This window comes from Ochotona curzoniae, unplaced genomic scaffold (assembly GCF_017591425.1).
Source record: "Ochotona curzoniae isolate NIBS_2020 unplaced genomic scaffold, NIBS_Ocur_1.0 patch266, whole genome shotgun sequence".
Lineage (NCBI taxonomy): Eukaryota > Metazoa > Chordata > Mammalia > Lagomorpha > Ochotonidae > Ochotona > Ochotona curzoniae.
The window spans coordinates 1,090,623-1,117,133 of NW_024466824.1; the positions used below are offsets into that span (position 1 = coordinate 1,090,623).

At 41.9% G+C, this 26,511-nt stretch overlaps 1 protein-coding gene across 2 annotated transcripts in view; it reads left to right on the top strand.

Moving 5' to 3' along the window:
* LOC121166947 (reelin) overlaps window positions 1–26,511 on the top strand; it is a 357,334-nt gene that overhangs the window by 33,995 nt on the left and 296,828 nt on the right. For both annotated transcript variants that reach the window (XM_040996283.1, XM_040996284.1), the window contains exon 2: window positions 12,220–12,330. In XM_040996283.1, the coding sequence (XP_040852217.1) occupies window positions 12,220–12,330 (111 nt within the window). The remainder of the gene's footprint in view (window positions 1–12,219; window positions 12,331–26,511) is intronic.

Here is a 26,511-nt window from a genome sequence, read left to right on the forward strand (position 1 = left end):
GAGGGGGGTTGAGGGCTTGGTTAGAGAGGCCCCTGCCAGGAGGAGGTGACAGCCAGATGGCACCTGGAAGAGCTGGGAGGATGGTGAGAATAAGAGCCTGATGCTGGGAAAACAGCCCCTGTGTTTGTGTTCTTGGCCGCACGAAGGTGTGTAGCACTGTGCAGTTGGAGGAGAACCGGAAAAGGCAGGCTGGAGACGGTTTATGGAGGACTGTGTGGCATTCAGGACAACTCTTGCTAGGCCTAACAGAAACACTTAGAATGCAGAAAAACTAGATAAATCAAAAAGAGCTGATCCCCTGCCTAGAAGCACACAAGGAATTTTTACAATGTCTGAGAGGAACAGAAGTCTGTCAACAGTCAATCCTAACATGTATTGTAATTTCTTGAAATGATGAAAGCAGGGGGAGAGAGAGAGTGCTGATGAGCTGGGATTGCAGAAGGCATTTTTACAGGATAGAATACGTTTTTAAGATTCTCACTGTCTCAACTGCCCCCCGCTGCCACATGTTGGTAAGTGATGGGCATGTTCATTCGTTTGACTCTATAATGTATACATGTGTGAAAACATCAGATTTTATTATAGAAATAGATACAGTTATTTATTTGGCGATTAAAATTTTTTTTTAAAAAAAGAATGGGAAGAGAAATGCACACAGCAGAAAACATAATGAAGAGTGTTCCTAGGAAGGTCAAACCTGTAATGAGTGGAAGTGTGGACGGAACTGACATGTAACATGCATTGCTTGTTGTCAGGGGTAGGTCCTCCTCCACCCTCCCCCACACCCTTTCAAATTCTCATATAGAAGCCATAATCCTAGTATCTTTGAATGTGACTGTATTTTGAGATAAAGTCTTTGGGTGGCCCTAATCTGCTATGACTGATGTCCCTATAAAAAGGAGGAAATCTGGATGCAGACTACATGCACAGAGAGGCGGGCAGGCACAATCGAAATGCAGTGAGAAGGCAGCCAGCTGCATGCCAAGGCGAGTCCTTGGGAGAAATGAAATCCAGACACCTTGATCTTGGATTCCTTAGGCTTCACAGCTCTGAAACGATACAGCCACCCTGAGTGTCCTGCTTTGCTAAGGCCGCCCCAGCAAACTCAGACACTTGGTTTAAGAGGAGCAAAGAGTGTGTGTTGCCTGTGGCTTGGGCCAGACATTGCAGTGAGACCTCGTGTTCCTCAAGTTGTGTTTTCCAGTTCATCTGTTGGCTCGCATTTTCCTGTAACCTCAAACTCAATGCACATTTTAATGCACGAGAGAAAAACTAGAGTTGCCAGAGGTGCTTCTCCTAGCTGAGGCCAAATGCTTTCTTTGCCTTCTTGTTTCCACTGTCTTTAGGCAAACAAGTGTGCCTTTATCAGCAGTAGTGCTACATTTTTGTGGTTTTGCTGGTGATTTTGCTGTTAAAAATGAACTCCCAGTGAAATGCTGAAACACACCAAAGACTGTGAAGCGCTTGGTAGAGATTGGATTTGTTTGGGGTACACTGCTGCTTCGTCTTGTGCCCAATAGTAATAAATCAATAAAGCTCATATACATTAAGCAAGGTGTCTTTAAAAAGCAACACACGTCAAACAAAGTTATGCATTGGTGAGTTGATGAAAAGTAATCAACTGGGAAGAATCAAAGGCTTGTGGGAACCTAACCTTATATATTCTCTAGGAACACTGATTCACTCTTGACTAATTCAGTGTTGATGATGGATTTATAGAATACCACTAGCTACAACTAGTGGAAATCTATATGACATTGGAGGGGTGGGAGACATTTATGGTTTGAAATTCTCTTCCGATTTCCATCAAGGGAATGCCAAGTGAAAAATGCAGAACACAGGGAATCTTAGAGAAGAAGTGAAGCCGAAGTTAGGTAGTGAGATGACCTAAACTGTGGAAGTGAGTTCAGCTATTCAATTATAATATTGAAAATATGCCACATGGTCGCTGGGTGCCATTTCACCCTTTCATGGGGGAGTAGAGGATCTGCATTAAGGTTTCCAGGAACCACAGGCCATTGAACTTGGCATTAGTTCCTTACTAAATTCTAGAAATTCTGGCGACCAGATAGCAATCAGAGAAAAGAATATCCAGCAAGAGACCCCATAACGATGTGTGTTAGCCTTGTTCCCTCAGTTCTAACTAATTTTTAAATATAGAAATTATACTGTATGTAATACTGGCTAAATACAAAACCTGACAAATTCAGGAAATGTCTAACGCGTTTTCTCTACTACAAATTCGCAGTCAGGACACAACTGGCCTTTGGAGCCCCACTTGGACTCACCACAGCATTGACTGTGTATCCTTAGCCTGGGTTTGTTTTAGTCTCAGCGAGTCAGAGATAATTCACTGATGCTCATGAGGTCTTCTGAGAACAGGTACCACTTTACATCCTCATCTTGTTAAACATCGTTAGCACAAGGAAGAAAGGATAGTATGATGAAAGGCAACATGGCTTTTGACTGTGGTAGAATTCTTGATAGGGTCTCAGTTCCGTTCAGTTATAGATTTGAGTCTCATGAATAGCTTGTATTTCGAGTTCCTCGTATCATGTACTTGAGCTGCATGTTGCCAAATAGTCCTGAGTCGGACACCAAGAATCCCCCGGGAGTAGGATTCTGAATTTTATCAAGCTTCATAGGTGATTGGAAATTTTTAGTTGTAAACATAAAATGATATTTGGGAGAATTTAGTTGACCAGTGGTCCCATCAAATCTCTCCCTCTCTCTTTTCACTTTTCTGTTCAAATAAGTAAATAAATCTTTCTCCCAAACTCCATGATTTTAACTAAAAAGTAATGCTTTTAATGATCAGGTTGCTGATTACTCTAGAAAGAGTCCATCTGTCTTGACTAGATATTTCCACTGATATTTTAAATTCTGTTTGGAACTATAGCACAAGCATTTCTATATACAAATACTTGCAAGCAAAACATGAGTTTTTTTTTTTTAAATCAATGAATCAAAAGCACGTGTGTGCTAAGGATGGGTTAGGATTTGCTTAGAAACCTGGTACCAATAAGTAAGGGCTAGCATAGCTGTAAAGCTCACTTGGTTCTTTGCAGAAGCTTTTCATTTATACAATCTTTTGATAACTTTTTTTCTCCCAGGCCTCAAACCATTTCCTGACAATTAGGCACACGTGGAGTGGCTCTTGATACGTCCCGTCGGGCGAGGAGTCAGATAGCTATATCAAAAATACAAATTTATACTTAGATTTTTGTTGCTTTAAAAAGGATTTGGAAACTCGCTGTATTACCGAGTGCCATGTTGTAAAAAAGCAGAAGTACAGCATTTCCCATCTTACTCATAGGAGAAATAGTTTATAGGCAACGTGCCACTGCACAAATTCGGTGTGTCTGTGTCATTTACCAAATGCTGCTATCGGTGTAAATGCCGTTTAAATGACATTCATTTGTAGCAGTTCTTCTAATCTAACATTTTAGCAAAGCATTCAGTTGTGTGTGAGGAGGGCAGGAGGGCTGGCACCTGAGCATTTCTGTCACATCATTCACTTATTGTTTTGTGACTTTCAGAGTTAGCAGTAGCAATTTTGGATTTTAGGTTAGACTCTGAAACATGGAATCACAATTGTAACGAGGGACATAAAAAATTATTCAGTTGTTATTTTCGTAAAAAGACAGATAGTTCATCATTGTATTATTAGAACCAAAAGGGTCATACCTTATAAATATGTATTAAGTGTGTTAAGCTTTACACACATATTAAATGAGAGTTTGTTGTCTTTTGTAAATTAGTCATTATGGAGAGTTTTACAATTTGTTTAATCTTACATAGCCTTATGTGTGATTTACTCAATAGATAGCTAAATGAATTTTGATTTTAGGTTGTTCCTCATAATTAACTTAAATATATCGACATGAACATACAAAAGCATCAGATAGACTGGAAAAGCCACGTTACAACTTGCAATATCACTAAAATGACACTGAATTTAATTATGTCTGTTGAGATTTATAATCATTATTATTGATTTAGTAATTTTACCAATGTGGTGGATAATTGACATGTATGCGAGCTTCAATAATATCATCATTTTTCATGTTACTGAATAGGAAACAGTTTTTGGAAATGTGAAAATATTTCAGAAATTTATAATGGTCTTTTTGGACTAGAATCAAAAACATGAATTTGTATTTTGAACAACTCAGCACTATTAGGAATGTCACGCGGGTTCAAGTTTTCTTTAGTTACCTTCAGTCAAAGACCCTTTTTGGAGTTCTGAAGGAGACATTTCATGTTAGCTAGAAAAAAAAAAATTCAAGAGCGCATAATAGAACAATTACAGGCCATTTTTACTGTGTAAAAGCCTTAAACACCTAATTATATTGAGGGAAAAGTCACAATACATTAATTTGCTAGACATCTGGCACTTTATTGTAGCTTATTTATATGTATTTGCTTATAAGAATCACTAGGCTTATTTTTCTGAACCTGGAAAAGCTTAATTAACACCCACACCTCAGAAAAAAGACGTTCTTGGGAGTCGGATAAAAGGTTGGGGTAAAATGATTTCTCTTAAAGCCATTATTTGCTTAAATTTTATCAAGTTTCAGGAGTCGTTGAAGAGATAGTTCTTCATGTAAAGAACAAAAAGAGACAAACAAGTAGAAATTGCTGAGAACCTGTACACCGCATTCCTGTCCACATGACTTTAATAATTTATGGAGTGCAGGACCAACAATATGAAATTTTCATGTATGCGTATCATCGAGCCTCGCATAAAAGTAAGACATGAAAGACGAGGTCAGGGACGTATGACACATATCTGTCATTCCTGGCGACACTTCTCTAAATAATAACAATTTTAGTCTTAGAAACTAAATTTCATCACTTTTTAGCGATTTTTTAAAACAAAAACTCAGAATTAAGTTGTGAAAGCCAAGTGTGGGCGATGTCAAGATCACCCCTGCTCTCCTTGCCCTTGGGACTAGAGAAGAAAGAACGTTACATAATGATGGGTTCCTTCTTTATTGTCGAGATCACTAGCTAAGAATTTGAATGAACACTAGATTTCAGAAAGATTACTTGAGACCTCATGCCAAGCTCTTTAGGTCCAGCATATAGTTTAAGGATAGAATTTCAGCTGAATAAGATGTGAGATTTTACCCCAAGGTTAGTATTTTCAGAAGAGCTGAGAGTGTGTATGTGTGTGTGTGTGTGTGTGTGTGTGAAGGATAAGTGGGGGACAGGGAGAGAGAACTGAAGGAAAATGAAACAGGAGAAAAAAGAATGTGAAGGAACAGAGAAATAAGAAAATTTATATTCACCAGATGCTGTCATTTAAACTTCCATTGGGCTTAATTTTAAAATAATAAATTCACAAACACATTCGGCTGTCCCCGTTTTATCTCCTAAGCAGAACTTAAAGGAGGGAGGAATCTCAGAGGAGCTCCCTTTATTACTGGTGGTGCCGACAGATAAGACCTAGAGACGACCTGTAGCTCATATAATCTCTAACTCTGCAATAAATATATTGTAATAGGGTCCCACCGCAGCCAACAGAGATAATAGCTCAGACCCAAGGAAGGGTCTCCCTTATCCTTAAATTTCCCCAATGATCAGCTTTCTGCCTCTGCCACACTTCCTAGCTCCTGTGTGTTTTTTCCTTGCTCATTCAGGTGGAGACAGATAGGGTCATGGGCCCCAGCGTGCTGCCCTGCTTTCAGAGTAAGGTGGCCACGGGGTCTTTGGCCTTCTGTCGTGGTCTTGAGGTTCGTTCTCCCTTGTTTGACCTCCGCCCCCTACCCCGCCCACAAGGAGCAGAGCAGATGTCTGTAGCAAGATAAAGCAGAGTACTAACAATTACCATGGCACGTGGCTGTGAGGAGCGGTACAGCCAACTCCAGCCTGCCGCAGGCTGCAGGAGACTTTCCACCACGTGCGGAAGCTCAGCAACTCCACTGCACCACTGCCTTCCGAGGGCCAAGGGACCAAACTCCTGTCACCTCCCACCACCATGCGTCCCGGGAGATGCTCCCATCCAGGTCGGGGAGCTCAACTTCCATTTCCTAAGAGCCCCCTCTTTTACAAGTCAGTGAAGGCACATTCCCTTACCCATCCACTCCCTTTCTCATGCGTGACAGAATATAAGACTAGCACGTATGTCAAAGGAACAGTGAGAAGATGAAGCGTAGATGGCTTGTCAGAGCACTTCGCCCAGAGTGAGCTCTTAGCTTGTTTGGCCGCTTTGATTCTTAGGGAGGCACTAGGAAATCCGAGGATAAGGGGCCCCTGGTTGATCTAGGCCACCAGGCAATGAAGACGGGTAGACGATGGTGCCCAGGCAGCAGGCCTTTTTTCAGAGATGGATGGAAGGGAGGCCCAGCTCCACCAGGTGCCACCCCGTTAGTTGTTGAAACAAACCAGGCAGGCTTGATCTCTCTACGTAACACTGAAGGTGTAATGATTTAATCTCCGTATATTCAGTTCATGTCTCCCCTCCGTATCTGGACCTCTAGTTGTTTCTTTTACATAATAATGGTATAGCTTTTTTTTTTTCTTTTCTGTGGTTGGCTTGAGAATGTCTGTTAAAATGGCTGACAGTTGAGAACTGCACAAAGCCATGTCACAGTGGCAATGAGAAATACTGAGAACTCACGTTATTAGAGATTTTGAATGGGAATCCATAGCGTTTTTTTTTTAATGGCCTCTGTTTAGCACCCAGAGCTAGTAGCACTTTAAAGAAAAATCAGTGGTTGAATATGCGGTGTTGGTACAAATTTGGGACAAAGAATCTAAGTCGAGTTTATTTTCTGAAAAATATTTTCTTCCTCAATCTGTTTAATCTGTATTCCAAAGTCTAATGAGTTTCTGTTCGTAAGGCAAAAATATGGTGACTTTTAAAAATAGGTGACTTTGCCGGTGTTTTTGCATCTTCAAAATATATGAAATTAGGAGCTGAGAACCCAGCCATCAATGCAGCATCAGTAATACTTCAATACAAGCATGCTCTAATGTCTGTGATCTTAAAAAAAAAAAAAAGAAAAAGAACCATCGCTTCCAGTCTTCAGTGATGGCTTCTTTTTGGCACATTGTAAAGGTCTTTTTCATCAAGTAGTAATAGACTACGCTTGAACTGATTACAGTTTAATGGACCATAGAGCAGTTGTAGGCCGGAAGGTTTAGGATGAAATGCAAACAGCATTACATGTCTAAATTTATTTTCTTGTAGACTTTCATCTTGTACTGATTTTCTGCAAGAATGGCATTATAGGGTCTTGTTGGGAACGTTTAATGGAAGCTATGATAGATGATAACTGACTCTGTAATTAGTCATTTCAACACGCAGGCACTCTCTGAGCCACTGATAAGAATTGAATTGTGTCCTACATCATGTTTTCATTCAGCCGCCACAATGCAGAAATCCATATTCATGGTCTCCCGGTGCTAAGCTCATTGCCAATTTCACACAGATGGGAGGAGATAGATACTCCCACCCCAGCCCTTTCATCTCCCCTTGTTTTTTTTTTTTTATTTAAGGGAATGGTAAGGCCTCCTTAGAGTGCAATAACAGTATAAGGTACCTTGGTGACAAAAAAATGGTCCAAAGATTAATTTGGTATGCACAGAAATAGTATGAATATATTCACACACCCACACACTGTGCATACGCATATACACATATATGTATTCCTTTACATATATACTAGACAGTCAACATAATCTGTATATGTAGTGTATATAAAATGTACAGTAGAATGAAACACTGAAATTTTTAAAGATTTATTTTATTGCAAAGTCACACATACATACAGCAAGAGAGACAGGGAGGAAGATCTTCTGTCTGTTGATTCACTGCCCAAGCGGCCACAGTGGCCAGAACTGCTCTACGCAGACTTTTTCTGTTTAAAAAGTACACGAATGCACGTATTTATTAAAGCTATGCCTGGATCTCACCTTTTTTTTGCCCCCAAATAAACTCATCTTTCAACTTCTATTTGAAAACTTTATTTTGAAGTACCAAGCGTCTGTTTACCTGCTACCTAGAGTTAGCAATTGTTGTATTTTATAATAGCCTTCATTAAAAGAGAAAGGGAGTTTATCTCATTGACTAGAGTATTTGGCTGATAATCCTGAAAGAGCTTAAGGAGTTGGCTTGCTCACTGGGCATAGTAACTTCCAGTGAGACACGTGTAGCCAACAGTTGTGTTCGTAAGGGCAGTTCAGATACAACAATCTCATGTAATTCTTTCTTAATGCTCTCAAATTTATATTTTTTAGCTGTAATTCCTACATATGCAAGTATAGTCTATGTATCATTATTTTTTAAAGCTTTTTAAAGATTTATGTATTATTATTGAAAGGGAGATACAGAAAGAAAGAGACAGAGAAAGAAAGATCTTCAGTCTACTGGTTTACTCCCCAAGCAGCCACAATGGCCAGAGCTGAGACAATCCAAAGCCAGTGGCCAGGAGCCAGGAGCTTCTTCCAGGTCTGCCACATGGATGCTTTGGGCCGTCTTCTGCTGCTTTCCCAGGTAACAAACAGGGATCTGGATGGAAAGTGGAGCAACCGGGACATGAACTGGCACCCACATGAGATCCTGCTGCTTGAGGGCAAGGATTTAGCCACTAGGCCATTACACTGGTCCCAGAAGAAAGTATATCTTAAATGGCAGTAGTCTTTGGACATTTTAAACAATGTGGCTTGGAATGATTGTTTTTTTGAATCAGATTTTTTTTTCAGAAGTTACCAGAAGAAAAAAGTAATGGGAATTAAGACTTCGTATTTTTAAGATGGTGATTTAAAGAATTATTAATTACCTGTTTATTTGAAAGGGAGCAGGACTAAGAGTGGCATTGATTTTCTGTAGGCTGGCTGCAATGGAAGGCTCCACAGATGTGTGCAACAGTCAGGGCTGGCCAGCTGAAAGCCTAGAGCTGCACATTAGTCTGAGTCTAACCTGTGGTGGCAGGGACCCAAGGACTTGAGCTATCCCTTGCTGCTTCGTGAGGTGTGACACAGAACAAGAAGTCAGAACTAAGAGCGGAACTGGGACTCTAAGCCAGGCACTCCAGTGTGGAATGTGGGAACCCCATGTGACAACCAACATCTGTATCAAACACCTGCCCCCAGAACTGTGTACTTTACATTATGCAAATGAGTACATCAGTGTCTACACACTGTTTTGATGCATGTCCGGTTTGCTTATTCAAAGAGCAGACTGCAGTGATCTCTGTCTTCAGTGCATCAATCATGGAAGTTTTAAATTTTCTTCTAGTTGATGTATTAAAATAATTTTACGTTCACAAGTGTGGACTTCACTTTCTAAAATCCTAGTCATATTAGCACTGTGTGTATGAAAAACATCTTTCATGTGTCATAAATTACCTTGCAGTTTTAAGATGATTTCAGTTGCTTGGGTGGCAGTGGGTCGCACATTTAAAGAATGAGCTAAGATGGGAAAGGTCAGAGTAGTGTCCCATGGCAACCAGAAGAAAGAGAAGACACAGTTAAGGCAAGGTGGAGAGTCCAAAGTGAAAACTGGAACCTGTGAACTCTGGTAACAGAATTCTGCAGGTCACAGTATGTGAGGTGTGTTGGATGCCTTGGATCTGTGGGGCTTTTTTTTTTTTTACATTTTTGTTTTAAATTGTGACAGGTCCCCAAGAGGTGGTGAACAGAGCACAGAGGGAGTGAGGGGACTGACAACTTTGCAAGGGGAAGTGCCCAGGCAGGGAGTTCTCAATGTGCTGGCTCCTTGCTGTTCTCTGATCAACACATTCTGAAATGCCCTGAGCTGAGCCCTCAGGATCAGGAGAGAACCCAGGCTGTGTGCGGGTGTTTTGTGAAAGACAAACAATTGGGTCCGTTATCTGGTTCAATACAGGGGAGTGTGATGATCTTAGAGCGGCCTGTCTGAATCCCACAAGAGCCTGCGTTACGCTTTACATCTGTTTCCAAGAAGAATACAAGCAATTATCCCACAACAGCGAGACAGTCACATTTTTTTTCTAAAGGCAGTTATCCCTCTTTCTTGTCTAAAAAAATGCTCAACATTACCAAGTCTAGTAAAGAGAGAAATTGGTTATTATTTAGGAAGATTTTTCTTTCGATGATTTCTGCGAACAGCACAGCATGTAACAGCTTCTATACCTGTGTTGCCCTGATGGTCAGTGTGAACCAAACACAGGAAGTGAGTTCTAAGCCCCACTCAATGGGGGACACAGAAGCCACTGAAGCATCTTGTAAATTAAGACAAGGTTAACTCCCTCAGGCCCAACACAGTGGCTGCATAGCTAAAGCCTCACCTTGCAAACACCGGGATCCCATACAAATGCCAGTTTATGTCCCAGCTGCTCCACTTCCCATCCAGCTCCCTGCTTGTGACCTGAGAAAGCAGTAGAGGACAGCCCAAAGCCTTGGGACCCTGCACCTGCATGGGAGATCAGAAGAAGCTCCTGACTTTAGATGGTCTGAGCTCTGGCCACTGCAGCCCCTTGAGGAATAAGCTAGCAAATGGAAAATCTTTTTCTGTGTGTCTCTTCTTCTCTCTGTATTTCTGATCTGCCTTTCCAATAAAAATAAATACATTTTAAAAAGGAAAAAAAAAAAGAGATTGACTCAACGGCTCAAAGAAGAGAAATGCCAGTACACCCGTTGTGGCAATCTGGAGTAAGGGAGAATGTGGTTGGTGTATTTTTCTATGGATGGTGATATTTTGACTTAGGGAAATGAAGTGTTGGGTACAAGAACACCCAGCTGAGAGGAAACAGGTGAGGGTTCAGCACCCGAGTTTCATCCCTTCCCTGCCCTCAGGCTCTGTGCACCATGCCCTGGCACCTCTGACTCTGCTCTCTGATAACAGCAATACCAGTTCCTTCGGTATTCCCTCCCTTTGTCTTGAAACACTGAATGCTTGATCAGTAACCTGAGAGAAGTCATTAAGCAAAGGTTTGACCTTGGTTGTTTTGTCACATGGGCTTTGTGATCAACAGAAAAAAACAGAAACAAAAAAGAGAGCCGTGTGACCAGCCTTATCGTTTTTATGTGGCACCAGATGGTTTTGGGCAAAGCTCCTCATTGCTTTGTGCTGTAAACTCTAGATTTGGAGGTGGGGACGGTAGAAGACCTTCCTTTGTAGATATGCTTTGGCAATGAACTGAAATTGTATCTGGAAACTGCCTAGCCCACTGCTCCGCTGGGACCTTTACATGTAGTTTGAATGCTAGCACTCAATTACCTGTTTGATTATTACTGTTGTTATTATTAAGGATAAGAAGGTGTCCCGTTGGGATAGCAGGATCTCAGGCTGTTCTATGGATATAGGTATTTCGCTGTCTGCTTTATAACATACACGTTTCAGTCTGCTTACCTCCTAGAGCTTCATTGAAACCTTCTTGTCACACCTTGGCTCCATGCGTACCAAAATAATGTTGCTTTGCTTTTTCACAGCTACTTCTTTCAAATGGAGCCTCCCGCCCTTGATTTTATTAAAAATCTGTGCAGGAGAAAATTGGCAGGTAGAAAATTAGAGTCAATCTTTAGGATGATGGGCAAGGTAAAATTTTAAGAAGCCAAACCTGAGTAGCAGCACAGACATTTAATTTGAAACCCCTTCTTCCCAGGAACATCCTGATTTGCTGGTTATGGAATCGTCTGGCATCGGCTAGTAGACTGTGTGCTGAATCTTAGAGCTCGCAGGGGGGTCTCCCTATCTTGGTCACAAGAGGAAAGGTCTGTCTTCGTGCAAGTTAGTCTGTATTTGTTGAAAAACTTCAGGGAACTCATCTAGGAAGCTTAGATTCGCAATAATACAGCGCGTCTCTATGTGTTTCTTTCAGCCGATAGGAGATGGTTTCCCTGAAGTGTTTGATCGCAACGCCCAAACCCCAAGAGGTGCCTTTCAGTGCCTTCAAGGGCGATGGTGGAGGTGGAAAACCATCTCTTCACTGCCATCAGCGTTTCAGATTTTTGCACATAGCTGGGAAACATGTAAATGAGTTGCAGAAAGGTAGGCCTGGTAGCTATATTTAGGATCTGCAATTACAGACTTTGAAGCTCGAAGCTTCATTTTGCTCCTCTGTCATTTCTCACACACACACACACAAAAAAGGCTCACGAGAAACAGTATGAAAATAATTGACGAACAATGAGTACAGATTATTTTGACAACGTGGAACGCTTCAGAAATGTATATCATTATTCCGACTGCACTAATTGAGGCTTCTTCCCCTCCCCTCTGTATTTCAGTGACAATTTCAACAAGTACCTTCTTTGATGGCTTGCTGGTGACAGGCCTCTACACATCCACAAGCGTTCAATCTTCCCAGAGCATCGGGGGTGCCAATGCTTTTGGATTCGGTAAGCTATCTGGGCCAAAGAATCCAGCAGTTGTGCGTGTTTTATGATTATTTTTTAATTGGGGGGGGGGTGTATCTGTTTTAAAAGTATCAGACATAATTTCAGAGAAAACGAAGAGTGTGATTTTTTTTTGGTGCCTGCTGGATGTTGGGCAAATTCAATCACGTAAGTGTGCATCTGACCATGAGCTTGGTGTGTTGGTCCTTCTGACCCTCTCTCCGTATTTTGGGGTTTATATCCGTTTTCATGCTCCGTCACTTAGGTTGTGGGTACCATGCGACTGATCCTTCAGTAACCTGTTTTTATAAACAGTTCCTAAAACATCCCCGAGGTGTCAAATTCAATTTGGCAAATAAGCGGTGTGTAAAGTGGGAGATAGCAGTATCCACAAAAGCAATAGAATTTTGTGTACAATTCCAAAAGAATGCCATTTGGCACCGAAAACACACATGGAATCTTTGTTCTGAAGCCGGGGACTTGGCAGGTTACTCTTACGGACAGCTAGAAGGCCGCGCGAAGGCCACTGATCACGTGGGATTCTCAGTTTAGAAACTGCCAGGTCAACCTACATGTTGTAAAATGTCAAGCTGCAATTTAGAAGGCCCTTCACAGCATCGAAAGATGAAAATTTGGAACAGTTTACAACAGATGCGAGATCATCGATTTCACTGTAAATTTTGAAAACTCTTGTTTTCCCAGACCTCTGCTTGATACGAGAAAGATAAAACCGCGTTATCAAAGGCAGCCATTATGTTCCATGTCTTATTGTTTTCTATGATATTGATGAAATAAATAACTTTACTTACTTTTGATAAGTGAAGGGGCTCCTGTTCTGGACTGAGTCCCAGCGGTAGCCGTGCCTGGTGATAGCATTGATGCTGTGCATTTACTGTGCTTGCCCAAGGTGAAGTCCGCAGATTCTGGCTTCCAAGGAACTTGGAAGCTATTTAATCATCATGGTGAATTATTTGGTATTAAGAATTTTCCCTATTTTGAAAAGATTCCAGATAAGAATTTATAGTCTGCTGTTAACAACTTGTAAGGGTCAAACCTCAGGGGGGAAAAGGCCATCTCGATCTAAAAATAATTTTTTATAGAAGCCCTACCCTTTTGTGCTCTGCAGAGATGAAAGGTCAGTTTGCAGTCTTACAGGGGAGCTTCAAAAATTTCATGTAAAATGAAATTAAAAGGTTAGTTTATGTCAGTGCCGTAAATTCTGAGGTTCATCCATAGTTCTTTCATAATATTTATCGCGCGAGAGCTTTTGCACTGTCTTCATTTATATTACGTGTGTACAAATGTGACGTGTAATACTTGTTTTGTTCTAGTGGGACGCATTACATTGGCTTGCCAGATTTAGCAAACAAAATGCAAGAGCCCTGCTTAGATTGAGTTTTTGGTAAACAAACTCTTTTATATATGAAAATACATAATCTATATTACATATAAGTTATATGTTATAATGTTTTGTGTAAGACCTCCTAGCTGAGTTAATTCCTAACAAGGTGGGGCAAGCCTTGCGCACTGGTCATCTTTAAAGCTTCCCTGGTAATTCCAGTGTTCGCCCCGTGCTGAAAACCACAGTACTGGACTGGTCCCCGGGCTCAGAATCATCAGTGACACCCAGGGAATTATAACTGCAGATCCCCACGATTATTGCAGAAACCTGGGGAGTGGAGGGTAAGAGAGGTCTTTTTTTTCAAAATAAACACTCAAGGTGATTTTGATGCACATTTAAGTATTAGAGCCACTAGTCCAAGAGGGCATATTTATTAATTCAATGGCCATATACATATATAATATCAAACTTGACTGAGAACTCACCAAGAAATATACTGAGTGCTAGGAAGGGGTATGACAAAAACAAAACAAAACAAAAAACAAAAAAACTAGATTATGCTTTGAGATTTGAAAAAATAAGAATTATTGAGCTCAAGTTCTTTAAAAAGTGGGGCACAGAATACTTGAAATAAGCAACAGCAGATGCAAAGGCTGGAGTGTTGGAGAAAAGCTAGTTGTGTTCTTGGAATTGAAAGGAAATCTTAAAGTAGCTGTACCAGGGATCCAACACAGTAGCCTAGTGGCTAAGTCCTCTCTTTCAGTGTGCTAGGATCCCATATGGGCACCAGTTCTAATCCCAGCAGACTCGTTTCCCATGTCGCTTTCTGCTTGTGGCTTGGGAAAGCAGTTGAGAATGGCCCAAAGCCTTTGGATGCTGTACTTGCTTGGGAGACCTGGAAGAGGCTCCTGGCTTCCTGTTGGCTCAGCTCCAGCCGTTGTGGCCACTTGGGGAATGAATCATCGGATGGAAGATCTTCCTCTTTGTCTCTCCTCCTATCTGTATATCTGACTTTGCAATAAAAATAAATAAATCTTTTCAAAAAGTAACTATACCAGGCAGGAATGAAGGAACAAAACGAGAAGGCCAGTTAGGACACCAACACCAGCTCCTTCAGGATTTGGATGTTTTTTAGGTCTTTATCCTCAGTGTGCCTTGAGGGTTTTTGGCTGAACAAGTCACTTGAACATCCTGTTCCTGTTGGAGATCAACCAGGGGTCATCCAGGAGCCAGGATGAGTTTGAAAAGTCTGCTGTGTGATTGACAGGTAGATGAGGTGCCACGGCATGTCAGGGATCCCTGTGCAGGCTGAATGGACAACAAGATAGAGCTTGTGTTTGCAGGGCTTGTGGGCTTCACCCGAGTGGATTCCCTTCTCTGTGGGCTTGTGTAGGAAATGATGATGAAAGTGGGTTGTGTTGCAGGAGGTGCTGGATTCCAGCAGACACTTTATATAAAGCCCCTAGCGCAAGGATTACACTTAGGAACGTTAGCTCTTCCACAGTACGAAGGGCCTTCACAAATATCACGGAAAATGTATATTTTTTTAAAAATCCATACATTTTTGGCACCCAAATAAACTTCTGGCTCGATTGCATTTTCTACCTAACTATCAGTAAATGAAGCAGTTTCTTTAGTCTTAAGACTTGCATCCTCTTCCTGGGGCAGGGGATTAAAAGTGGTTCTGAAGCCTATTAATCGGAAATATGAATGTCAAGATGGTTCGAGGGACTTGGCTAAATTCAGTACATCCCCTGTGTCAGTTTGTGGTGTTTAAATCAGGAAGCTCATTAATGTGCGTTGTAGACATGTTGTTGAAGGAAATGACGAAATAAACATACTGTATTGCTTTAGATTGGAGAAAGTGAGGCAAACAAACAAACAAAAAAACTTAGGAATATTGTTAGAAATTATTTGAGAAATCCAGGCTTCAACACGTTTTCTGCAGTGGCTTCTGAAGTGGCAAATAGATGTTTTTACTTGAAATAGAAAGCATTTTTGTTTCGGCTGCCACCTGTAACACCGGAATCCTCCGTGAGCACTGGTTCGAGACCTGGATGCTCCACTTCCAGGGCAGCTCCCTGTGCCTGGGAAAGCGGTGGGAAGCGGCTGAAGTGTTTGGGCCTTGCCACTTGCGAGAGGCGCAGATGAAGCTCCAGGTCCCTGTCTTCAGCCTGGCCCTTTGATGGCTGTTGTAGAAGTTTGGCTAGTGAACCAGAAGATGGAGAATCTTTGTCTGTTCCTCCTCCTGCCTCTCTAACTCTACCTGTAAGTAAATACGGGCATCTTTAACAAGTATTACGTTGTATGCATAGTTCATATTTTTTAAAAATACAAAACTTTTTGATGATCGTAAATTGTGCCTAGCCCTCCATCATGGTCAATCCCATATCATAGAGCTATTGCAAATAAATATGGTAATGTAATATTTTCGCGACATTTCACAGGGTTCATGAGTGATTGTTTAGCTGTGACAAGTAAGGCAAAATAAAGCAGTTACTTGAGTCTAAATAAGTCTTTCTAGAAGGTTTTTTTCCATCTAAAATTAGTTTTAATTCTGCTAATTACACCAGTTATAGTCACTCTCCCTTGGACATAAAATATGAGCAAGACCAGCCAAAATATGGTCATAATTACTCTTAGAATACTGTTGTAGGAATGTTAATTCCAATAATATAGCTACCGCCTTTTATGCAAAACCCAGAATTCTTCACAATGGCTGCCTCACTGACCAAAAATAGGCAAATGCCTAATAGCCTGAAATACATTAAAACAATAGCTACGTAAAAGATGACAGCATGCCAGCCATGCCTGATTTGAAATACCCAATTTTGCTTGTCAATATAAGAAAATGCAATGCCCCAGGGAAGTGTGATGTTTAATTATGAATGTCTCTTTGTGTTGTCCAGAAAAAAAAAACTTCGCTGTTGTCTTTGGCTTTGAGTTCCAGCTCAGTCATGTAAATCTTCAAGGTTTATTGTGGTCCTCAATGAAGGGCTATTTGAATATTCTTTCATACAAAATTGTTCTTCTTCCAGGGCTAAAATGCTTTTTATGCAATATTTAGAATTCTGGCTCTAAACAATGGAGAGCTTACTCAATTTTTAAAATTTGGGCTCCAAATCAGATTTATAGTTCCAGTGAATAGCAGCAGCCTCACTTTGTTTATTAAACCTCATGATTCAACATTTTTTATTTTTAATTCCTCCATAGTATTATTCAGATAAGGAGACATTTTATCACTTTTTCACTTAAAATTTGTGATTTCCTATGTATATAATTTTTTTTCATCTGTGATAGTTACGCAGCCTAGATTCAGTCATGAGCTTGAAAAATCGCAAGATGTGATTAAATCAAAGGCTGGAAGGAAGACAGTGAGTGGATCTAGAATTTTTAAAATTTTAAATATTTTCACCTTAAAATTCAGTGATTATAAAAATATCATAAATTTGACATTTTCTGCATTATTTCTAAAACATTTTGATTTTTTTTTCTTCAGTGTATTCTAACACTCTTAGCTTTTGGCAAATAAGAGAAAACAAAACAGGTTGTTCTAATGTTTTAAGAAATAATCCAAATTTTAATACATATACATTTTTAAAAGATTTGTTTATTGTTTTATTGGAAAGTCAGATTTACAGAGAGGAGGAGAGACAGAGAAAGATCTGTCTTCTGGTCCACTCCACAAGTGGCTATAGTGGCCAGAGCTGAGCTGATCTGAAGCCAGGAGCCAGGAGCTTGTTCCGAGTCTCCCATGTGGGTGCAGGGTCCCAAGGCTTTGGCCATCCTCGACTGCTTTCCCAGGCCATATGCAGGGAGATGGATGGGAAGTGGAGCAGCCGGGACAGCCCAGACCACCACTCCCGTTCTGTCTCTCCTGCTCACCAGTGGGAGCTACAACCTAGCCAGAGTGTCCCCTTAGCTCCCCAACCAGGTCTGTTCCCAGCTGTAGATGTTGCACATACCAATAATTATTCTGACCCAGCTCTGCACAACGCATCCCCTGTCTTGACCTTTGTCATCGGATGCTGCAGCCTGGCGTGACTCGGCCTGCTCCCGGTGCCAACTCTTGCTGATGAGTGCTACAGCCTGGCCCTGCCCAATCTGCTCCCATCCCTGACTCATGCAAACCAGCAGGTGTGATAGCCTAGCCTGGCATGCCCTGCATTCCAGCCTGGCTCCTGCACTTGCCAGTGAGCTAAGGTTGGCCTGGTCCTGCCCAGTCTACCCTCTTCCAAAATCACCTCACACACATATGGATAGGCGGAGCTACCCTGCTCTGTCTGACCAACTTCTAGGCTGTATCATATGCTCACTGGTGGGAGCAACAGCCTATCAGGGAGTTTCCTTAGTTCTCCCACCAGACCCACTCCCCGACCCAGATCTCTCCCATGCCAATGAGTGCTAGGTCCTTATTGGTCATAGGCTACTACCTCTGACCTGTATATGTATGAGCAGTGGATGTTGTGGCCTGGCCTGCCCCACACTGTATTCTTGGGTGTGTCTGCGGGTGCTGGACCAACCCAGCCTGTACCCAACCCCAATATCCATGAGTTTCGAGGGTTGCATGTTCATGCCTAGCTCGGCCTACCACTCCAGCTTCCAAGTAAACCAGTAGAAATTGCAGATCATAGGGATGGGCCCACACATTCCCCACAAACTCTGCCCCAGACGCAGTTCTGTGCATGCTGGTTAGTGCCAGGGCCAGCCTAACATTACCTATCCCCTGTTTTGACTCTCATTGGTGAGTTCTGTGGTCTAGTTCTACCAGGTAGGCACCCAGCCCTAGCTTTAGTGTGCACCAGTGAGTGATATTCAGCATTGGTCAACACTAACTACCCCAGCTCTGCTATCCCACAAAGGCTGGTGCTTTAGTCTGAACTTTAAAGGTCGTTGCATTCCCCCTTCAAGATCCCACTGCTGGATGGCCAGTGCATCAGTGGTGCAGGGCAAAGCCCTCGGGCCACTTGGCTTAAGCCCTGTCACCTAGGCCCCCACCCTTGGTGCTAGCTGGCCCTCACTGGCTCTGAACAACTAGCAGGCCAATGGACTCAAGCCTTTGAACCGAAGCCCTGCCCCTGGGACAAACTGACCCACTTAGCTCTGAGCACATGGCAGGCTGATGGGCCTGGGCTACCCAACCTGAGCCCTGCCACCTGGGAGCCCACCCCTGGGGATAGCTGGCCCCCTCCAGCACCTAAATGTTAATGCATCTTGTATTGGTTAGTAAAATATATACATATTGGTTATAAGATATATACTTTACTTAGATTAAATGTTAGAGTTTCGTTGCCAGGATTCATGTATTTTTTTTCCAATTAGGTATTTCTTGAAGTAACATTTTTAATCTAACCTATAGTCAAAGGATTAATGCATGAGTAAAAAGTAAAAAGACCATAGCTGGCTATGAAAATAGGCGAGGAATAGAAATAGTAATCAGATTTTACTATTTATATAAATAATAATAGGCAAAGGATAGAAAAAAAGCAAACAAGGAATCTAAATAATAATTAGATTGAAAGATGTACAACATTACTCATGTAAAGTCAGTTTTGAAATAATAACAAAATCATCCAAGATATTCTCTACTTGAGTTAACTCGAGTATCTTTCACTTGAAGACTGTGTAGGTTGGCACAGTGGGTAGAGTGCCGCATGGGAGCTAGCATTCTACATGGAGTTCTGTGTTTCCAGCGGATCCCAGCTCCCTGCTGGTTGGCATCCTGGGAGGAGACAGAGGTGACAGCTGTAGTGTTTGGGTTCCCACCACCTACATGATGCACCTGGATTGAGTTCCCAGGCTTTTGGGCAAGTAAACCAGTACAGGGGTCGTGCTGGCTGTGTCTCTACTGCTCAAATGGATAAAATTAATTGAAGTAGGATTTTTTTAAAAAAATTAGTTTTGTTGCTGATCATTAGGACTGTGAGTTCCCTGAGCATTGGCCACGTTTGAATCTGAAGTATCCTGTGTGTGTGCGACAGGGAGACGTATGTGGTATGAATGTTAGAAGTGCAAACACATGCTTAGGGCTCACTCTGTAAAGAGGGGCCAGCCACTAGCAGTTTCATTCAATAAGATCCTATAGAGAATAGACATTTATTTGCTAGCCTAAATTAAGCCAACACTTTATTCATAATAACCTAGTTAAATTTATTTTGCCTGTGTCTTTCCAAAGAAATGTAATTTAGACATACTTGAGGAATTAAAAGGCATGACCTTTTCTTGGCTATGGTAAATGATCTATAATTAACAGCCAGACTCTGGGTTAATTAAACAAATTACTCTAGTCAGTGGTACAATGAACAGAGCTGATGAGATGAAACTGCCATTAATATTTCCTATTTACAGGGTCTTCATCTACATCTGGTCTTTATTCATCCTGTGTGGGTGTTGCCACATTATGTTCATTAAGAAATAATTTTATCTGGTTTGTATTTGACACATGACAAAAATGCAGGATTATTTTCTAACCCCTTAATAGTTAGGCTGAAAAGAATCCTACTTACTCGAGTAGTAAGCATGAGAGATCTAAAGCGGTAAAATTCATCAGCCACCAAATCGCTAATGCAAATGTTCAGCACATTTGAGCTAATGTGGGTGAATTATCAGAGATGATAGCCCAGGGCACTGGGGCAGCTCGGATGCTGCACCCTGCCCTGCTTCTTGCCAACTTGGGCACATGATGACCTTCTCCAAGCCTCAGTATTTGCGCTTGAAAAGTAGGGATATTAATGGTACCTAGTTTACAAAATTGTTGGGTGGATTAAGTGCCTAGGATGTCATACGCTCAAAGTGGGCATCATGTAAAGACCCAGAAAGAAGCAGAAATTCTTTCTTTGGGAAGAACTGTAGAATGGGATGAAACAAGAAGCCAAAGGTTTTAAAAAAAGAGAGAGGAGTTGAGCCTAACGTGGAGGGAAGGCACCCAGTTCCCTACCTGTGGAGTTTGAAAGTGAGATGGACTCCCTCAGAACCTGGCTCAGCCAGTGCCTGCCTCGGATACTCAGGGAAGTAAGCAGGGCTTGGAAAGAGCGAGTGCGGCTACTGCATGAAAAAGTAAAGGATGAGGAATAAAACTAGGTGTTTTGGCATCATACCCGGTTCTCAGATACTGTAAAAATGCTCCTTACGTATTAAAACATCTACAGTTTTTGAGTACACATTTCAAGGATTTCCACCATACCCAATAGTCATTCTGTTTCCTAACCCAGTCCCTCTCTGCCTGTATTGGACATTTCACATAACTGGGATGATGTGGCATGTGGCCCTTAGTGCCTGGCTTTTATTGAACCTGTTGTTTTGAAGGTTCATCCTGTTGTGGCATGAGTCAGCCCTTCATTTCTTTTTGTAGCTGAAAAATATTCCCTTGTACGGAGGCGTCACTTTTTGCTTAATGGATTTGCATTTAGTGTGTGTCTGTTCTTGTAAACCTCTGAGGACTAAAACTTGTAACCTGTGCTTGAACCTGGAGCTGGACATGATGAAACTTAGAAGTCAGGATCAGTTTCGACTCTCTTTTCCGTTCAAGTCACTCAGCAGGCTAGCTTGCCTAGAGCATGTTCTTACACTAATATCTACCCATAAGATACCCGAGTCCAGCGGAGGCAAATTTACTAGTATGGGATTTAGTTAGAGATGTGTCAGTCCAGTCCTGCTCTTCATGAGCTGGATCCTAGGAACATGTGAACATATGGGAGTTCTGGACAGCCATCCTCCACCGTGGCTTGCTGGAATCTCATGCACAAAGAAGACAAGAAGAGACAGATGCCTATGGGAGATCCCAGAGCCTTCCAGACTCTTCTAGTAGGCTTTCTTGGGATCAGGTTCAGATATTCTTGGGTTCTAAGAAATGATAATAAAAATCAGCTAACAGTACCAACCTTGCAGAGGCATTGCTATTAGCAACATCCTTTGTGGCCCTGTCTTCTTCCCTCCTTGGTTGAACCCTTATAAACCTGTCTTCTACTCCTCTCTGGTCTCCACCTCGCCTGGGTATTCCACTCTTCTCTGCCCTGTAGCAGCCACATCGGTCAACTGAATTGTCTGGTTTAAAATCCGTGTGGCCCCATGACAACAGGGAGGTATGAGTCACCTTCACTTGCGTGACACACAGCAAGTCTAACATTCAATAACATAACTGGTTATTGAGTGGCTAATCCTACAATCTTCTTAGATGCTGTAGGGTATTTTACTACCAGAGTTGCCATGAGTCAGAGCATACATAGGGGCAAGTGTATGGAGGGGGATAATAAAGAGGAGGGAGGAGGTCACTGCCCTGGTGAATTAACAAGAGCATTGCTGTGGACAGAGGAATTAAGCCCTGGTAGGATCCATACCCAGAGACCACAGCAAATGCTTTAAAGCTGCATCAGAGGTTCTGGGTTTGAAACCTGGCTTGGATGCACAGCTTCGCTTCTTGCTAATGCAAACCCTGGGTGGTGGTGGTGATTGGGTTCTGGCTACCCGATTGGGGAAACTTGAATTTAGTCCCTAGCTTCTAGCTTTGGCCCGGTCCAGGTCAGCCCTAGCCACTGTTGGCGTCTAGGGAATTGACCAGTAGATGGCAATTTTCTCTCTCTCTCTCTCATCTCACTCTTTCCCCCCCTTTCTCCCTTTTCTGTCTCTCATCTTTCCGTTTTTTAAAATAGATAAACAGTGTTTTCAAAGTGTGTCCCTAACAAAGGGCAGCTCTTGTAGTTTCTGTGTTTTACTCCCGTTCAAATGAATATCCTCATTACAACATTGTTCATGAATAAAAAGGCCACCAGAAACGACATGTTTTTACGGTACATGCTAATGGGAGCTACCACTATGCTCTGTAATGTACAGATTTTGAGAATATTTTGTTAGGAGCTAGTGTTGCGGCGTAGCGAGGTAGGCCGCTGGTTGACACCAACATCCTATGTTGGAGTGCTGGTTTCAGGCTTGGCTGCTCCACTTCTGATCCAAGTCTCCCACCAATGTGTGGATGATGGTTTAAGTGAATGGACCAGGATGGACCAATAGATTTCCTGTCTCCTATCTTTAACTTTACCCATCCCTGCTGTTGTGACCTTGTAGGAAATGAACAAGCAGATCTCTTTCCCTCTCTCCCTCTCCTCCCATCTGTCACCTCTGCCCCTCTTCCCTTCTCTCTCTCTTCATTCCTTTCTCCCTCTTTCCCTTATACTTAAACAAATCAATCCTTTTAAAGAAAGAAAATATTTGATGAGGATTTGCCCAGTTGGTGTTAATCCACTTGCAAAGAGCTGCTTCTGCCTCGACCAAAGTAACCTTGTTTCTGTAGTGAAGATGTCATTTCCTCTGGGGGATGGAGAGAGAAGCAGCAGGGAGAAGACAGCGCATCAGGCCCTCGTGGAGAGCACTTTCTTATGTGCCAGAGTTTTAAAGAATAATTCTGGAAAGAAAGTCCGTGCGTCTTAATGCAATCTTGTCCTTCACAATATGAAAACGGTAGAAGGGATATTATTTTCTCTTTCTTAAAAAAAAAAAGCAGGGGGTGGGGGTAGCACTAGGGAGCGGGGAGTTTTGGTTGATGAGAGGTGCCGGCCTCTGGGAGGTGGGGGAATGACCCCGTCCACAGTGACAGGAGCCAGGATTGAAGCTGACGCTCTGGGAATAAGCTTTGAGGCCGGGCTCTGACCTAGCAGTCATTTTACTGAACTTGTGGTTTACTTTTGAGGATTTCCAGTTCTTTTCTTGGTTTGTAGATAATGATAAATGTGTTTATGTTTCTTGTACGCAGGAATCAGTTTGTAAATAATCTTGGGGGTAGATTTGGCTTCTTCTTTTCTGGCAGTTGAATCTCGGGAAAAAAAGTGATTTTATGACTTTTAACAAATTTTTAGAACTAATCCTGAGAATTATCTTTGACATTGTTTTTGAAATTTGCAAAAGTGTGTTTGTGGTATCCCCTGGAAAATAGTTCTGGATGCAAAATATATGCTTGGAATGGAGGACTAGAATTAGGGCCCCTCCCCACATAGTCTGTTTCCACCCTGGCCTTTGGTGCTGCAGTTCTTTTTCAGTCCTCTGATGCCGAGTTTCCCATTTAGCCTCACAGACATGTGGGCTGCTCTCTGAGGCAGGCACAACAACTAAATTACTGTTTTCAGGATGCTAAGTATCTGACGACGCGTGAGTGTGGGAGTTGCCATTTTGGAAAACAGAAGAGCAAAAACTTGCTGATATTTTGGTAGAAGTTCAGATGGCACTCCCTTTTCCCATCCCGCTCCTAGTCCTCCTCATTGTCCTGTGTAAGAAAGAACCATGTTGCTGTTATTATCTGCTTAATTATGTTACTTCTGGTTCTCCTTTAGAGAAGTTGCTCTCCACATGAACTCCAATAAGTAATGAACCACAAGTCAAATAGATGTGGCTCTCAGAGGTGTGTTTTGTCTTATCCTTTAATTGCTTTAAAACAATTATTCACACAAGGAGAATCAGCTTTTTCTAAATTTGATTTTTAACCCATGGGATTGGATAGAATTTCTTGGAATGATCGCTTACATGGGGCTAAATCTGTTACCCATAAAAGAGGAACTTAGTTGGGGTTTGGCTTTCGTTCTAGAGACAGACCCGCGGTCAGAGCTAGAATAATGAGGTTGATGGTGTTCATCTGCAGCCTGCTCCCCGTTTCTTCTTTCTCCCCTTCAACCAGGAGCTGCTGTCCGTCACATCCGAGAATGGATTGGAGACTTCTGAGTAAATGGCATGTCTTCTCACCTTGTGCTCTTTGCAAACGTGAATGTCTCATGTTTTATTAATGCGTATAACATGGAAGACTTGGAATTCCTGGTCAAACAGGGCTTCTTAGAATCTCAATATGTTTGTTTCAAAGCATAATTCATCCGGTGAACAATTCCCTGGCTATGCTTATATTCAGTGTTATGCTGAAGGAAGGAATGGACGGAGGGACCGTTCTTCTAATGCTTTCAAAACGCTTGCAAAAGCTGGGCTGGACCCAGCTGAAACCAAGAGCCAGAAACTGAGTTCAGGTCTTCCGTGTAGGTGGCAGGGACTTAACCACCTGAGTCATCACTGTCACCTTCTAGAATGTTCCGTGGAACGAAGCTGGGATTGGAGGTAGAACCTGGACTTGAATTCTGATGCTCTGCTATGAGGTCCAAGCAGCGTCTTGGTTGACAGGCTGCAGGCCTGCTCCTCATGTTGGTTTGGCTTGGCACCTCAATGATGCTGAGCCTTCCTTCCTGTGCCTATTGGCCACTTGGATCAAGTTTCAAATCTTAGGACCATTGTTAAACATTCAGGTCTCTGTTTTAATTGGCTTATTATGGTTGTGCTTCATCCTACATGCCAGTTCTTTCTCAGATATATGGATATAATTTTGTGAAGATAATTTCCCATTCATGGCTTACCTATCTCTTTTTTCAATGACATGAGTAGAGTTTTAGATTTTGACAAATTCAGTTCATCACATTTTTTTAAAAATTTTTTTCAGGTGATAGACCAAGTATCCCTTTCTTAAAGGAGTAATTTTTCAATAATCTCTTTTGGGTAAATGCAAAATAGACACTAAAGTTCCTATGCAAAGCTTCTAAAAGCTATTTTGTTGTTGTTTAAGTATTGCCTGCCTACTTACAAAAATTGGGATACTTTCAACTTTGAAATCCAGAAGTTTCTCATTCCATAAGTACATAGCTCTGATTTTCACGTGCCGCTTTCTGAATGACTGAAATTGCTTCAGATCCCCACCTTACACTGTGAAAAGCAAAGTAGGCTGGGGACACCTTGTTTCACACCACAGCCACTTGCCAGAAACCAAACAGATGGTAAAATAGGCAGGGGTGACCCTCGGCATTCTCATTAGAGCAGTGGGGGAAATCTTCATGGCCCCGGTTTGCCTCCTGCTCTATCTAATACCCTTTGAACTGCCATTTCTTTGCCTGTTCCAAGTCAACAACCGCCATGTATATTTTAATAAGGATTATCAAACACAATTTGCCCAGAAGATGTACAGCCCTCTAATGCCAATTAGCTAAGTTAAAATAATCACTGAGTTCTGGAATAATTGGAAAGAAACACTGTTTTTCTTGCCAGTGCGTAATTACTAATTAACAGGAAGATAAAATATCCATGTAGCGGTTGTATCTAGAAGAATCTGTTAACAGTTAATTAACTGACGAACTGGTGCCAAGTTGATATTGGTCAAGAAAGTGTACTGATGAACTTCTATCACACAAATGCCTAAATATACAGACTATGTAAAAATGGCATTGTTGAAAAAAAAAAAACCAACCAACACAAGTCATGGGACAGGTAATCCTGTGTGGTTTTTGGCTTAACATCCCCGTGCTTAAGGCTGGGGGTCACCACGTTAAAAGTCATTTCTTTGGACTTCCGTCTTCAAAATCCCAACTGCTGATCGCTACTCTGTTGCCCATACCTACAATTTGAGGCTTGGTTAATTTGCTCTTCTCTTGATCTTGGTAATTGCGTGGGCTTTCTCTCAGCCATAAAATTTCCTCATGAAATTGAACCACAAGCCCCTCTGTGTTTTTTCCATTTATTGGGGTTAGCATTCGATTGCATGGCCTAGGGGATTAGAGATTTCAGAAGAGGAAGAAGAAAAATCTGATGGCCTGGTTTTGTTGTTGTTTGTTTTCTTTTGTATTTGTGAAGGCAGGAGTCATCGCATCGTCCAAGGGTTGGAAAACACACAATGTTAAACCATTGAAAGAATGGGACAGTTTCATTTTAAAATAGCTTCCTTTCACATTGGTCGTAAAGATATTTATTTGAAAGACACAGAGATAGCTAAAGTCCACTGATTCCCACTCCCTGTTCCCCCTGCATGCCTCACCCACTCCCTCCCCGCTGCT